General features: G+C 33.8%; 1 protein-coding gene across 1 annotated transcript; it reads right to left on the bottom strand.

Moving 5' to 3' along the window:
• Position 1: 1 nt before the first annotated feature.
• Positions 2 to 14,938, bottom strand: dapp1 (dual adaptor of phosphotyrosine and 3-phosphoinositides). The gene is made up of 9 exons (XM_051126813.1): positions 14,492 to 14,938; positions 11,643 to 11,765; positions 8,671 to 8,804; positions 8,445 to 8,575; positions 8,310 to 8,357; positions 8,093 to 8,155; positions 7,923 to 8,008; positions 4,567 to 4,654; positions 2 to 940 (listed from the first exon to the last, which is right to left on the bottom strand). Exons 1-9 carry the CDS (start codon positions 14,548 to 14,550, stop codon positions 917 to 919), a joined length of 756 nt encoding a protein of 251 aa, XP_050982770.1. The 5' UTR covers positions 14,551 to 14,938; the 3' UTR covers positions 2 to 916.
• Between the last annotated feature and the right edge of the window lie 1,265 nt (positions 14,939 to 16,203).

Raw genomic sequence — 16,203 nt, forward strand, 5'->3', positions numbered from 1 at the left:
CTTTTTTATACATTTTTTACAAAACAGCTTCTTTGTTGGAAAATGGGTACTATGTACATGTTTCTAAACAACACGAGAGTTCATTGTTAGTTAACATTATAATAATTTTGCATCAAAATTCATTATATGTTTACTTAATAGCTGGAAACATGTACACTACCAGTCAAAAGTTTTTTAATGTATTTTAAAGAAGTCTTTTCTGCTCACCAGTAAATCGCTTCGCTAACAGTAAAATGTAAAAATATTTTATTATTAAAAATAACTCTTTTCAAATTTAATAGATTTTAAAATGTAATTTATTTCTGTGATTTTAAAGTTGAATTTTTAGCATCATTACTTCAGTCACATGATCAAAGATCATGTGAAACTGAAGTCTGGACTTCATAAATTATAAATTACATTGTACTTTATAAATTACATTGTACAGTTATTTTAAATAATACAAATATTTCAGAATTTTACTGTTTTTGCTGTACTTTGGATCAAATTAATGCAGGCTTGGTGAGCAGAAAACTTAAAAAAAAACATTAAAAATCTTACTGGTCAAAAACGTTTGACTGGTGGTGTATATAAGGGGGAATGTATGTATGTTTAAAAGCAGACACTGTTTAACTTGGCTTGGAGAAGAATAAGAACAACTAAAAGCTCAACACAGAACACAATATTGGAAAAAAAACTATTGTCAGTTATAATCCCAACATTGATAGTGTACCACCTTCTTATAAAGCACAGTAGCATGCTGCCTTGGGACATTTTTCTTCTTTTTGATGTAAAAACTTGACATTCTTTGCCCAGAAGATATCTTAGGTGTGATGAGATGTACTGCCATGATGCTGAGATCACAGAGCAGATTTACTAATATAAAACTGCACACAGCTCGCATTTGCTCCACAACTACTTCTCTCCATGATGAACATCATCGTCCTTTTTTTATCTGTGACTGGAAATGCAGGGTAGTCATCATTAGCGATAAAGTCAACAGTGAGATAAATATATTTGCACTGTGATTAGACTGGTTAAGTGGGGTCAGATGAATTCATATTCACTGGCACAAAGAAATAATACACTCTATTAAACTCCACTTCCAGAATAAAAATTTCCTAATAATTTACTCACCCCCATGTCATCCAAGATAGTCATGTCTTTCTTTCTTCAGTCACAATTTTTTTTTTTTTTTTTTTTTGAGGAAAACATTCCAGGATTTTTCTCCATATGGTGGACTTCAATGGTGCTCAATGGGTTTAAAGTTAAAAATGCAGCTTCTAATGGCTCTAAATGATCCCAGCCAAGGAAAAAGGGTCTTATCTAGTAGGGGTGTAAGAAAATATCGATACACGTGTGTATCGCGATATTTTGTTTGGCAATACTGTATCAATTCTCAAAAACGGCTACCTGTCGCTTTCTCTCGTGGCGAGGCTGTTTTGTGCAGTTGAGGCGGTGCTCGCGCCGCGGTCTCGGCGATCCCACGCAGAGCATAATTACAAACTGAAAAACTTCCAAGATCTAAAACTTGCGAAATTCTCAGAACAAAAAGGTTCTTAGAATGTCCAGTTTCTGTATTTATTTTATTGTTTTACAATTCTATTGTTTTCTTTAGGAATCCTGTAAGCACTTTCTTAAGTTGGCTTGAGAAAGCCAACTTACTGATCTACTATTTAAGATTCTTCTTCTTCTTCTTCTGAGCCAAATTTTGGTATCTATCTCCTCCTGGAGCTTTCAAGCTAGACTCGGTGTGCTGTATCTTTTTAGACTGATCCGGCTTACAATTTTCGTAAACCAGACTATCAAAACCACCAAAAATCCCATTGACGGAATGTTCAAATGAGCAACACTCTTCAACACTTCCCAGAATCCCTTGAGGCTCAGTCAAGCTTCCCTTCTATGTAATATTTCTAATCAATTTTGACTCATTTAAGCTTCCACTCTAATATTTCTAACATTTCTAATCTATTTAGCTAAATCATGCTAACAACATGCTAGTAACTTGCTAATCATGCTAGCAGCATGCTAATCATTTTAGAAAAATGCTAACAACATGCCAGTAACTTGCTAATCGTGTTTGCAAGATGCTAGTAACATGCTAATCATGTTAGAAACATGTTAACAACATGTTAGTAACTTGGTAATCATGCTAGCAACATGTTAACAACATGCTAATCATGCTAGCAACATGCTAGTAACTTGCTAATCATGATAGAAACATGCTAGCAACGTGCTAGTAACATGCTAGCAACATGCTAGTAACATGCTAATCATGATAGAAAAATGCTAGCTACATGCTAAGCATACTGGAAACATGCTAGTAACTTGCTAATCATGCTAGCAGCATACTAATCATGTTAAAAACATGTTAACAACATGCTAGTAACATGCTAGCAACATGTTAGTAACTTGCTAATCATGCTAGCAACATGCTAGTAACTTGCTAATCATGCTAGCAGCAGGCTAATCATTTTAGAAAAATGCTAACAACATGCTAGTAACATGATAATCGTGTTTGCAACATGTTAGTAACATGCTAATCATGTTAGAAACATGCTAACAACATGTTAGTAACTTGGTAATCATGCTAGCAACATGTTAACAACATGCTAATCATGCCAGCAACATGCTAGTAACTTGTTAATCATGATAGAAACATGCTAGCAACATGTAACATGCTAGCAACATGCTAGTAACTTGTTAATCATGATAGAAAAATGCTAGCTACATGCTAAGCATACTGGAAACATGCTAGTAACTTGCTAATCATGCTAGCAGCATGCTAATCATGTTAAAAACATGTTAACAACATGCTAGTAACATGCTAATCGTGTTAACAACATGCTAGTAACATGCAAATCATGCTAGCAACGTGCAAGTAACATGCTAATCATGCCAACAACATGTTAGTAACTTAGTAATCATGCTAGCAACGTGTTAGTTACATGCTAATCACACTAGAAACATGCTAGCAATGTGCTGTTAACATGCTAATCATGCTAACAACATGTTAGTAACTTGGTATTCATGCTAGCAGCATGCTAATCATGTTAGAAACATGTTAACAACATGACAGTAACATGCTAATCATGCTAGCAACATGTTAGTAATGTGCTTATCATGCTAGCAACATGCCAATCATGTTAGCAACATGCTAGTAATATGTTAATCATGCTAAAAACATGTTAACAACTAGCTAGTAACATGTTAGCCATGTTAGAAACATGATATCAACGTGCTAGTAACATGCTAATCATGCTAACAACATGCTAGTGACGTGCTTATCATGCTAGCAACATGCCAATCATGTTAACAACATGCTAGTAATATGCTAATCATGCTAAAAACATGTTAACAACTAGCTAGTAACATGTTAGCCATGTTAGAAACATGATATCAACATGCTAATCAGGCTAGAAACATGCTAGTAACTTGGTAATCATGCTAACAACATTCTAGTAACTTGCAAATTATGCTAACAACATGCTAATCATGCTAACAACATTGTAATCAGCCTATAAAAATACAAGCAACAAGCTAATCATGCTAAAACATGTTAACAACATGTTAAATCATGTAAGCAATATGTTAAATCATGCTAGCTGCTTTCATACTTTACAACTGCTTCAAACTTTCAGGCTAGGCTTTCTCAAGCCAACTTAAAGTTTGTTCTCAAACTTTACTCATCTAGTTTTTTACTGATATTAAGCAGATGTAATTTTTAAGTTCAGATCAAAATGATCTGACATGGTTACAATTGTAAACTTAAATTGTAAAGCAGGGTCTTAAAATATATATGGTCTGTTTATACATTTAATAACTAAAGAATCTTGCAAGCACTTTATTTTGCCCTTTTACTTGTACTGCACAAAAAGTGATTCAATAACACTGAATGGTTTGCATATGGTGGTGCATTTTTAATTACAGCTTTCCTAAAATTATGTCCTATTCATAAAATAAGAAATATCCCAATATATTGCCTTGTTCACAATATTGCAATATATCGGAACATATCGTATTGCAACCCCTGTATCGTGATACGTATCGTATCGCCAGATTCTTGGCAATACACAGCCCTATTATCTAACGATAAGATTGGTTATTTCCTAAAAAAAAAAACATACTTTTAATGTCAAATACTCCTTTAGCTCTGCAATGCGCATGCGTACTCTGTGCACTCTGCTTCAAGACAGTTAGGGTAGGTCTTTAAGCATTTAAGGTCAAAAAGTATATAAATAGTATTTTTTTTTAGAAAATAACCAATCGTTTCACTAGATAAGACCCTTATTTCTCAGCTGGGATCATTTAGAGCCATTTGAAGCTGCACTGAAACTGCATTTTTAACCTTCAATCTGTTAAGAACCATTAAAGTCCACTATATGGAGAAAAATCCTGGAATGTTTCCCACAAAAAACTTAATTTCTTTGCGACTGAAGAAAGAAAGACACGAGCATCTTGAATGACATGGGGGTGAGTTAATTATCAGGAAATTTTTATTTTGTAAGTGGAGTAGTCCTTTAACTATTACGTACATTGATTATTAATAATGACGGTTCTTTCATGGTTAACTTGGGTTCCTCTTACCAGTTTCCATCTTAGTATTTTAATCCATTCATCTGCCTCGGCACCAGATTTGGCGCACAAATAAAACGTCCTCTCGGGGAACACCAGACTATAGGGAAAGATATAAGAATGAAACTTCTTAATAAAGAGTTGTATTGTGTAGTAAAAGGCTGAAATTGAGCATGCACTGGAAAATATGTGGGCAGGAGGAAGTCCATGTATAAGAGTTTTTGACTACACTTCCTCTTTACTGAGAATTACTTACATGTAGGAAAACATCAGACATACAATAGATATTAATACAATATGTGACCCTGGACGACAAAACCAGTTTTAAGTCGCTGGGGTGTATCTGTAGCAATAGCCAAAAATACATTGTATGGGTCAAAATTATAGATTTTTCTTTTATGGCAAAAATCATTAGGTAATTAAGTAAAGATCATGTTCCATGAAGATATTTTGATTCCTACTGTAAATATATGAAAACTTAATTTTTGATTAGTAATATACTTTGTTAAGAACTTTATTTGGACAACTTTAAAGGTATTTTCTCAATATTTTGATTTGTTTACACCCTCAGATTCCAGGTTTTAAAATAGTGGTATCTCGACCAAATATTGTCGTATCCTAACAAACCATACATCAATGGAAAGCTTATTTATTCAGCTTTCACATGATGTATAAATCTCAATTTTGAAAAACTGAACCTTATGACTGGTTTTGTGAACAAGAGTCACATATTAGGATTTTGTTATACAATTGTTATTACTTCCTATTATTACTTCTTAGTCTGTACACAGACAGCGTGAATTTCGATTTTTGCTTTACAGACTGTCTGTAATGCTGATTTAGTGAGTACAGGAACTGTACGCTGTCAGCCACTTAAATGCTGCAGATAGACCAGCTTGTTTTCAGTTGCCAAAAATAGTCAGTAATTTGACGGTTGGCCAATTGCAGAAGTTTCAGATGTATAAACAGACAGGATATCTAGTCTAGCACAACCGAATGGGGTCTTATTTATTTATCTTTTAAAAACTTTGCTTTTGCAATTAAATGAAACAGTTTACCATTTTATGCATCTCTATTTATGAACAAGTTTAACTGTATTTAACGGTAGTCGCCCTTTTCATATAAAACATATGCAGTGTGGTGGAGTAACTAGTTACATGTAATAGAGTTATGTAACTGTAATCCGTTAGTTACTGAGAGAAAAATTTGTAATTAAATTATAGTTATTTATGAAAATCTGAATGTTTTCACACACACCCACAATTTAATTTATTTCGTTCCTAAATTGAATTGACTGCTCTAAAATATGAGACGCCAATGTTTCAGGAGTTTTTAACCTCAGAATGATCTCAAAGTAAAAAGAGGTCTGATTCAGAATCAGAAAAGTCTGATTTTGTGGTAGCTGTGCTTTAAAATTAAATAATTATTATCTTAATTCAAGTGATGAAGAATTTGGAAAGTCTGACAGTAATCATTGTTGAGTACTACTGCCTATTTTAAATGTTTCAAACTGATTAACAGTTGTAAAGATTCATTAGAAAAGTAATCAAATGTAATCAGTTACATTAACTGAAACAAGTAACTGAAATAGTTACACTACTTATTCATTTTAAATATGGTAACTTGTAATCTGTAACCTATTACATTTCCTAAGTAACCTTCCCAACAAAGAACATATGCAATTCGAAACTAGCCTGTTGATTACATTTCTGAATTTGAGTTACCTCAGAAAACCACGGTTATTATTGTTGACTAAAAATAACATGTAAAAAGTAATTACTTGAAATTAGTGCTGTCAAATGATTAATCACAATTAATAGAATCTAAAATAAAAGTTTGTTTACATGATATATGTGTAAACTGTGTATATTTATTATGTGTATATAAATACACATATAGTATATATTTTGACATTTTTTCCATATATTTCTATGTTTATATTTATATTTACATAATTTATATTATATATAAATATTTTCAATATATAAACATACATTTTTGTTAAATATCTACATGCATGTGCAAGTATTTATATTGACATAATAAATATACACAGTTTACACAAATATATTATGTAAACAAAACCTTTTATATTGGATGTGATTAATCACAATGAATCTTTGACAGCACTACTTGAAATACAAAATATAAAACTAAACATTTTATTTTCATTTAGTACTAAAACGCCAAAACTAGAATAAAAACGTGATAAAAAACAATATAGACATATTTTAAAGAAATAATAAAATGTCTGACAAAAACAAAATTACTAAAACTTTAAATATAAAATAAAAAAGACAATATTTTTTAAAATTCTAATTGAAAATGTTAACAAAAACTACAACTCTATATCAGTGATACTAAAATGACACTGCAGCAAACAGGATAAAGTATTAATGTAATGTAACTGTAATTCAAGTTTCAATTTAAAGAAAGTTGATATTCCTAAAGAAGTTCACTTCCAGAACAAAAATTTACAGATAATTTACTCACCCCCTTGTCATCCAAGATGTTCATGTCTTTCTTTCTTCAGTCAATAAGAAATTATGTTTCTTGAGGAAAACATTCCAGAATTTTTCTCCATATAGTGAACTTCAATGGTGCCCCCAAGTTTGAACTTCCAAAATGCAGTTTAAATGCAGCTTCAAATGGCTCTAAATGATCCCATCCGAGGAAGAAAGGTCTTATCTAGCAAAACGATCAATCATTTTGAAACAAATTGACAATTTACATACTTTTTAACCTCAAATGTTTGTCTTGTCCGGGTCAATACAGTTAGGGAATGTCAAAAAACTTTTATTTCTTCAACGTCAAAATCGTCCTACATCGCTGTTTTACCTTTTTTTAAAGGCCACTTGATCTAAACGAGATGGGAGTTTTTCAACATACCCTAACTGTATTGACTGTACTGAACTGGGAAAAAAACAGAATTCAGAAAGACTTAGACAAGACGAGCGTTTGAAATTAAAAAGTGTAAATTTATTTCGAAAATGACCAATCTTTTTTTCTAGATAAGATACTTCTTCCTCGGCTGAGATCATTTAGAGCCATTTAAAGCTGCATTTAAACTGCATTTTGAAAGTTCAAGCTTGGGGGCACCATTGAAGTCCACTATACGGAGAACATTGACTGAAGAAAGAAAGACATGAACATCTTGGATGACAAGAGGGTAAGTAAAATATTTGTAAACTTTTGTTTAAGAAGAGAACTTCTTTCTTAAATGTTGCCAAAAATAAAAAAGGAAAGAAAAACATGCAATGGAAAAGCTACATTAACCACAATGGAAACCAACATTAGAAAAACCTAATGTAGGTTTCCCTTGTGGTCTTAAATGATCATGAATTATGACCATATTATAAACCTCTCACCAGAAGCAGTTAACCCTCTCCTGACTGTAATCAAACTGGACAGCAGAACACTCCGTCAGATTCAGGGTTCGTATTGGATCTACAAACTGAGGAGAGTTTTCTGTGAGATAAACAATCAACTTTAATACTTACATAATTATAAATCTTCTATACAAAATCCACAGACCTACCATTTTATCCTTAAAATATTTAAGTTCATATCTATTCAGTGTGAACCATCTCTGCTTCCAGTTCTGCCAAGAAAATAAATAAAAAGGAAACCATCAGCCAACAAAACTAGGTCTAGGTTTGCTCTAGAACCAGTTTAACCAATTTACAGTTTACCTTATTACCATGAAACTGGCATTTGCACTTACTATATTTATATAGTAACCTGTGTAACCATACCTTGATGATTGCTCCTTGTTTAACCAGATAGCCCTCTTTAGTGCCAAGCTGTTGACAACATAAAAATATTTTAGACTTCGCTCTTTACAAGCCACATTACTGTTTCAAATGTAGTATATGTGTGTGTGGACTTACTGCTGGAGCATTAGGCACTAGATCGTTTTCATGCCGGCCTGTCTGCATGGCCGTATGCACACACACCGTCTCATAAATGGATGGTTCCTCCACCTGCCGTGGGTATGGGAACCGCAGCACTATCAGGTTTCCTTGGTTACAAGAGTGAAACAGGAAATAAGGTCACTGTGCCAGAGAAATGCTGAAAAGCTGTTCGTGAAGTGTAAATTAAAAGTGCACAGCCAACCTGTTTCACTGCCTAGCAGAGGCTGATTGGCAAGGTGACTGCAAAAATCCTGAAGGGAAGGGAATTCATTGAAGCCAAAGGAATATTTGCCAAACTGCCGTCGGACATGAAAGTGTTTCACTGAATCCTTCGCTCTAAAAATGTTCGGAGATGAAAAAGCAAGTGAGGAAGTGTCTGAAATCTCAGCATGTTCAGTGTTAACTTGTTTATAGAACTGGTGTATAAAAGCTTGTTGAAATAGGGAGAAAATTATTTCTACAAGGTCACACACTGTAAACGAGGTGCCAAATAAACAGGCGTTTAAGCATCTGTCAGAGTCACAGTAACCGGGCAGGTTCCTGCTTCATGGCTTATGTGAATCAGTATCTTATTTATATATTTTAGTAGGAGTATAGTGGCTTTACTTTAAAGACACAAGACAAAAGTTTACAGCTGATACATTGAAAAGGGGAACTGAAAACTTCAAGCAATCTCAAGAACCACCGAAAATAAGAGAAATGGAAAAATAAAAGGACTAACAAAAGTCATATTAGTTCATCATTTGGCTTTTTAACTTGGTTACTTAAAAGGTCAGAGGAAAAAAGCTCATTTCAGCAATAGTGAGTGTCTGTATTGTTCCAAATAACAAAAGTCAGATACATTCACTGAGGATATTAGATATGTATATGGACCATTCTACAGAATTGGTGCAAACTGATGCCCACAACCAAAAAACTCATTTAAAAGCATTTAAGTATTCAAATCTTAGATGTTTACTAAGATCCTTCTATTATCTATTAAAATGCACAATAATATTTAAAATATCTGTAAGCTTAATATATATAAAATCATCATTTATTGGGTACTTTTAATTGGGGGGGTGGCTGTCCCAAACCCTAACCCCTAAATTTCAACTTGTGAAGAATTTGAAATAATTTTTGCATTTTATTTTATTGTTGTTTTTGGAATTTTTTTTATTATTATATATATTTTTTAAAGTGTTCAAAAATGTTTTTTTACTTTCTATTTTCTTTACGTAAAAAATGTGTCCTGCATTTTCATGTCACTACTGAAACAGTGTATGTTTTAACTACACCCCTACATTTATGATCAGGAAATATTCATGTGTCACTCTTTTGTACAGATAAAGTAGCTGTCGAGTAGAAAGGTCTCATTTTTAGGTAAATGTGTTCAAAAGTCTGAGTGTAACTTTAAGGAATGTCACTACCAAACACCTTTTTTCTGCAGTTAAGCACACATTTTTTTTGGGAGTTATTCCATAACATTTAGCATTTACGTGTGTACAACTGTTCAGAACAGTGCTAGCTAACCATGTGCTGATTAACATCTCTGAGCTAGGTTCAAAAGTATTCCAGATAGCACACGTACATCTGCAAGATGTCTGTTAAAGATCACTTGATCTGTAAAGCATCTGCTATGTACAAACATCTGAAAGACATCTGTAAGAAGTTAGTTTTGCATACATTCTAAATCATTAACATCTGATTAAGAGACGTCAAATAGATGTCTTCAAGATGTACATGTCCTATCAGGGTTCTAAACTGATTGTCACTGCTGAAACAGTCACGACAAAACATTTGGTGAAGTTTCGGTAGTGATATATTTGTTCTTTTGGGTGTTATTCCATAACATTTAGTTTTTATAAGTGTACAACTGTTCAGAACTGTGCTAGCTAACCAAGTGCTGATAAACATCTTTGGGCTGGGCTCAAAAGTATCTAAAATTGTCACTACCGAAACAGTCACAACAGAGACGTCATTATTGTTTTGGTAGTGACAAAAGGGAACACGTAAAACTTTATTTGGGAGAAATAAACATACTAAAACTAAAAAATTGCATAACTGTGCTAAAACTGTGCTTGTTTTAGTATGGTGGTTTTAGTATGATGTGGCTGCTATCAAAAATTACTGTCACTACTGAAAATGTGCAGTCACGACTGAAACATGGGATGTTTTGTCAAAAACAAAGTATACTGAATTATCAACTAAGATGTGATGGTAGTGTTTGGTTCAGTGTGTATTTAAACTAATGAATCCTTAACTTTGAAATCAGTATGATCAACTTTTTGCCTTTTACAAAGTAAGACTGGATTCAAAATACAACAAATCTCATAAAGTACACTTGAAATATTGTTAAAATTGTAACTGTTATCGGAAAACTTTTTTATAAAATAGCAAGAAATATATTTACAAAGTAGATGTAAGCACAGTTATAACAAGTCAATATAACCCTTCTAATTAAATTATATATTACTGTGTTTTGGTAGTGCCAAATTTGGGGAGAGGACAAATATTCCAAAACTTTCTGAAAATACAGTATGATAATTAACTGCACAATTACTTGAAACGTGTACCTTGGATGTTATACAATTTGCATACATACAAAGTCTGTGGAAAAAAATTTTTTTTCAAGATGTTTCCAACTCTTGACTTTGCATCAATTCTGTAGAACAGGCCATATACTGTATATATACACTACCATTAAATATTTGGGGTCAGTAAGATCTTTTAAGATTTTTTTAAATACTTTTATTCAGCAAGGATAGAATAAATTAATCAAAAGTGACAGTAAAGTAATTTACAATGTCAAACATTTCTATTTTAAATAAATACTGTTCTTTTTAACTTTCTATTCTCCAAAGAATCCTGAAAAACATATATGACTGTTTTCAACAGTTTGAATTCTATGAACTGTTTTCAACATTGATAACAATAAGACATGCTTCTTGAGCACCAAATCAGTATTAGAATGATACATTTTAAAAATAGGAAAAAAAAAGAAAAGAAAATGAGAAAACGAAAAAAACAAAAACAAGACAGGCCAACTTGCAAATCTACAGAACTATGAAAAGTTTGATGTTTTGTATATTCATATTTATATTTGTTTGTGTCAGAGCATACTGCACTTTAATGTCAAAGTGATTCAGGACCGCAAGTACTTATAAACTTTTGTCTGAAGTGGACATTTCTTACCGGACAGACAACGCGAAGCAGTCAGGTCCTTTGTTGCTGTTTCTGAGTAAAAAATTCCCATCGACCCCATTCGAAAGGAGAAGAGCTTCAGCTGCATGCCGGGACAAATCATAATGATACCAGCTACAGACAGAAGCAGAATGGGTCACTTGAACACAAAGCCAAGTTGTATGTTGATATATACTATTGACTGTCAACATCCACACACAGTTACCAGACAGCTTTTTTGGAAATGGGCAACACAATGCATATGTGTATTATAGCTATATTGATGCTCAGGAGTGACTTCTCTTAAAGGGGACATCGGATGCTAAGCTCACTTTTTCATGTTGTTTGAACATTAATGTGTGTTGTCAGTGTATGTACAAATCTACCCTATAATGATAAAAATCCATGCAGGGGTTTTTAATTAATCTGGAAAAATAATATCCCCTTTTTCAAATCGAACCATTCCCACAATAGTTGATTGACATGAGCTTTTACCTCAGACCAGCTGTCACAGTCCAGTAACTTTCCATGTTTTGATGCCAGAGCAGGGATGTAAGTTAGACAAGAATATCTCAGATTGAGCAATTGAGGTGTTGTGTTTCTGGATGTAATAATGAACATAGTGGTCGTCATTTACTCCGGACATCTGAGCCGCTGAAGATGCAGTAGATTACGTTTGTTTGTAAAGGGAATGCGACTCCCGATCTACATATATCCATCTATGTTCGCACGACTCATTCATGATCCAGCTGCTCTTACAGCAGAAGTGAGTATAAGCATTTTTTTATGAATCTTTGCGATCGCCTTTCCTTATAACGTGGTAGTTAGGAAGTTTAGCGGCTAAATGCAGCTAATGTAAACAAGATCGTCTTTCCACAGAGACGAGAGGGGCGGAGTGAGCAGAGCTCATTTGCGTTTAAAGGAACAACCCCTTAGAATGAGATGATTTTTGCAGAGCTCATTTTAGCAAGGTAAAAAGGGTGTTGTTTTACAAAACCATTGAGAATTTTTAATCAAAGTATATTAGAGACTTTTCATTAAGACCCTAAAGAATCATATCAACGTGTGGAAAATGGGCATCCGATGACCCCTTTAAAACAAGAATAATGCATTACTGCATTATCACAGCAATATGTCATGTGCATATTTTACTCAAAGGGGTCATCGGATGCCCATTTTCCACAAATTGATGTGATTCTTTAGGGTCTTAATGAAAAGTCTATAATATACTTTGAGTAAAAATTCTCAATGGTTGTGTAAAACACCACCCTTTTTAACTTGCCAAAATCAGCTCTGCAAAAATCATCTCATTCTAAGGGGTTGTTCCTTTAAACGCAAATGAGCTCTGCTCACCCCGCCCCCTCTTCTCTCTGTGGATTGACTAGCCTGTTTACTTTAGCCGCGTTTAGCCGCTAAACTTGCTAATTAGCACGTTATTAGGAAAGGCGATCGCAAAGATTCATAAAAAAACCTTATACTCACTATGATTCGTGCGAACATAGATGCATTTATGTAGATCAGGAAGCGCATTCCCTTCACAAACAAATGTAATCCACTGCATCTTCGACCACTACGTTCATTACTACATCCAGCAACACAACACCTCAATCACTCAATTCTTGTCTAACTTACATCCCTGCACCGGCATCAAAACATGGAGCTTGGACTGTTACAGCTGATCTGAGGTAAGACACTCATGTCAATCAACTATCATGGGAACGGCCTCTGTTTGTGTGACGCCACAACGACAGGCATCTGAGAATGGCTCGATTTGAAAAAGGGGATATTATTATTACAGATTAATTAAAAACCACTGCATGGATTTTTATCATTATAGGGTAGATTTGTACATACACTGCCAACACACATTAATGTTCAAATAACATGTAAAAGTGAACTTAACATCCGATGACCCCTTTAAATGGAAACCCATCTAGGACTGTCATGTATTTCAAGTTGCACACAGCACTACGCTTCACTGTTAATAGACTGATATTACAAAACAGTGACCTCAACGAAATAACCTGCAGGCTGTATTGTGCTGTTTAATTACGCAATGTAGTGACATATTTGCTGTTGTTCCAGTATGCTGGTATTGATATGCCGTGTTTGTCCCTCATTATGCCTAGGTATCAAGTAATGTCCTTAGCATAGTTTTGGGGTAAATCTTACTCTAATGCAAAATAAATAAACATATAAAATAAGCTATTTAAATTGTTAATATGTACACAATCTAACAATATTTGTGGATGGGACTGTAATTATAATCGAGGTGAATGTGCTGGTTATAAAAATATTGTCACAATACAAACACATATAAACAAACTAAATTAATGATCCTAAAACAGGCTTCTTTTTGTAAAAAGCCTTTAATGACTATAACATTAAAATGTACACTGAAAAAAAAAAGTTTTGCATTTTACAACATGAGCCATTTGTTTTCGTCAATCCTTTCATTCACTACAGATGAGTAAAACGATATTAGTATTTCCTCATTCTTCAGCCACTATTCATTTAAACAGGTGTAGCTACAAGTTAAATAAACAAAGGCACCAGACAAGAGTTTTCTCTTCATAAACCTTTTTTTCTTTTTCTTTTTTATTTGTTCCCATTCTCACATTTGTGCATAACACTGTACAAACATCTGATCAAATACTTTCACAGAAACAAATTTAGACGAAGAAACATAAAAGAGGATCTGAGATTAACACACACTTCTTTCAGGGGAGCTATTAAAATAAAAGAGTGTATGGTAAACTGAGCTTACTGTCCGGTATAGGATATTATTATTTTATGAGGGGTGAAGATGCGTTTAGAAAGATACAAATACATCATTAAAACTGAGGTTTGGTTCAACTCACCTAACTGACTCCAGCTCGTCCATTTCTTCCCCGCTGCTCCGTGTTGAGCTCACACTCATGGTTTGATCTGCAGCGACTGAAACAAATTTGAGTGTGTAGCGGATCGCGGTCGCTGTCAGTCAGCACTAAAGTCAGTTCAGGTCGAAGTGAAACGGTTGCGTACGTACAGCTGCTAATTACGTTTCAATCGAAAGCGAGAGCACAGGGAAGTCACATAGATCCGCCCACAGATTTACGTCCTTATAATTTAGGGAACCATAATACGCTGATTTGCACTTGTTTTCATTCAAGACTGATCACTTTTAAACCAGCTCCAACACACGCGAACGACGCTGCAAAATTTGACACGTCACATAACAAGAAATAATTAGGTCATAATTTTAGTCAATATAGCCACAACATAATACTGTTACAGCATATTAGGGACATAATAGTGTAAAAACACAAAATGTCATTAAACCGTCATTTCATTAAGCATAGAGGTAGTGTATTCTTCCGCTGGAGGACGTACTATCTGACATGTGCAACAAGGTATACTGTATTCTTCCGCTGGAGGACGTACTATCCGACATGTGCAACAAGGTATACTGTATTCTTCCGCTAGAGGACGTACTATCTGACATGTGCAACGCTGAACCAGTGTTTCTCGTCGCAGCAGACGCTTTTATCCAAAGTTACTTACAAGTGAGGAACATAACTTCAGTCGTCACGGAGCCGATTCAGATTTATTGTGAAAACCTAAGAGATGCGCACCTTACTGAAGACATTAAATGCACACTAACTGTATTTAGACCTACTCAGAATACAAGAAATAATTTAAAAGGATGCAGTATGCAGGTTTGTAGGTAAATAAAATATGGATATGGAAAAAAGTTTAGTTTACTCGTTTTCTGCCTGCAGGGACTATTTTACCTTAACAAACGATTCCGTGCTTCAGTAGGCTTAATGATTTACACTGAACCCTTACGAAAATTAACCATGGTTTTACTTCAGATAAAACAAACAAACATGGTTACTATACTTAAACCATGGTATACAATTTGTAAAAAACAAAAACAAAAAAAAAACATGGTCGCTACACTTTTACTACTGTATAATAATAACCATGGTTAATATATTAACCATATAATTATAACCATAAAATAATAATCATGTAATTAACCATGGTTCGTAAGGAGTCTACAGTATGGTAATATACTAATATAGTAATATACTAGTAATAACACTTGTTTATTCCAAGAGGAAGGTCTCAGAAATGCAATGCTGCCATCTCTTGACCACAGCACATTTTTACATACAATATAAAAACACCTTATAAAAGCATCTCTGTCATTACAACGCTCTTATGCAAGTGTTCTGCCCATTCAGACAGTTTTTGAACCGAGAGAACTTTAAATGCAACTTCTAAACAATAATTTTCAAATTTTCAGCTTTAAAAAAATTTCAAATTTTTGAAAAAGCTTTAAATGTAAACAATAATTTTCAGCTTTGAAAAATTTCTTTAAAAGCTGTAGGTAAAAAAGTTGATTGTCTAAAACGTGGTGACAGGAATCATATAAATCAGCATAGTCCATATGCAATGACTTCTTGCCTTATTCAAGACTTTCAAGAGCAAAAACAAGAGAGACTCTAAGAATGATTGGAAGATCTTGCTCTTCAGTGGTTAGAAATGTGATGTTAAAATCTACCTATGTCATATGTCTGGATGTTTT

The sequence above is a fragment of the Labeo rohita genome, chromosome 13 (assembly GCF_022985175.1).
Source record: "Labeo rohita strain BAU-BD-2019 chromosome 13, IGBB_LRoh.1.0, whole genome shotgun sequence".
In the NCBI taxonomy this organism is placed as follows: domain Eukaryota; kingdom Metazoa; phylum Chordata; class Actinopteri; order Cypriniformes; family Cyprinidae; genus Labeo; species Labeo rohita.

Excerpts from the sequence above, each read along its gene's own strand:
- dapp1 (XM_051126813.1), bottom strand. The coding sequence starts at position 14,550 with ATGAGTGTGAGCTCAACACGGAGCAGCGGGGAAGAAATGGACGAGCTG. Across the intron at positions 8,009-8,092 it reads AATATTTTAAGGATAAAATG|TTTGTAGATCCAATACGAAC; the intron begins GTAGGTCTGTGG and ends AACTCTCCTCAG. Across the intron at positions 941-4,566 it reads AAATACTAAGATGGAAACTG|TCACAGATAAAAAAAGGACG; the intron begins GTAAGAGGAACC and ends CTGCATTTCCAG.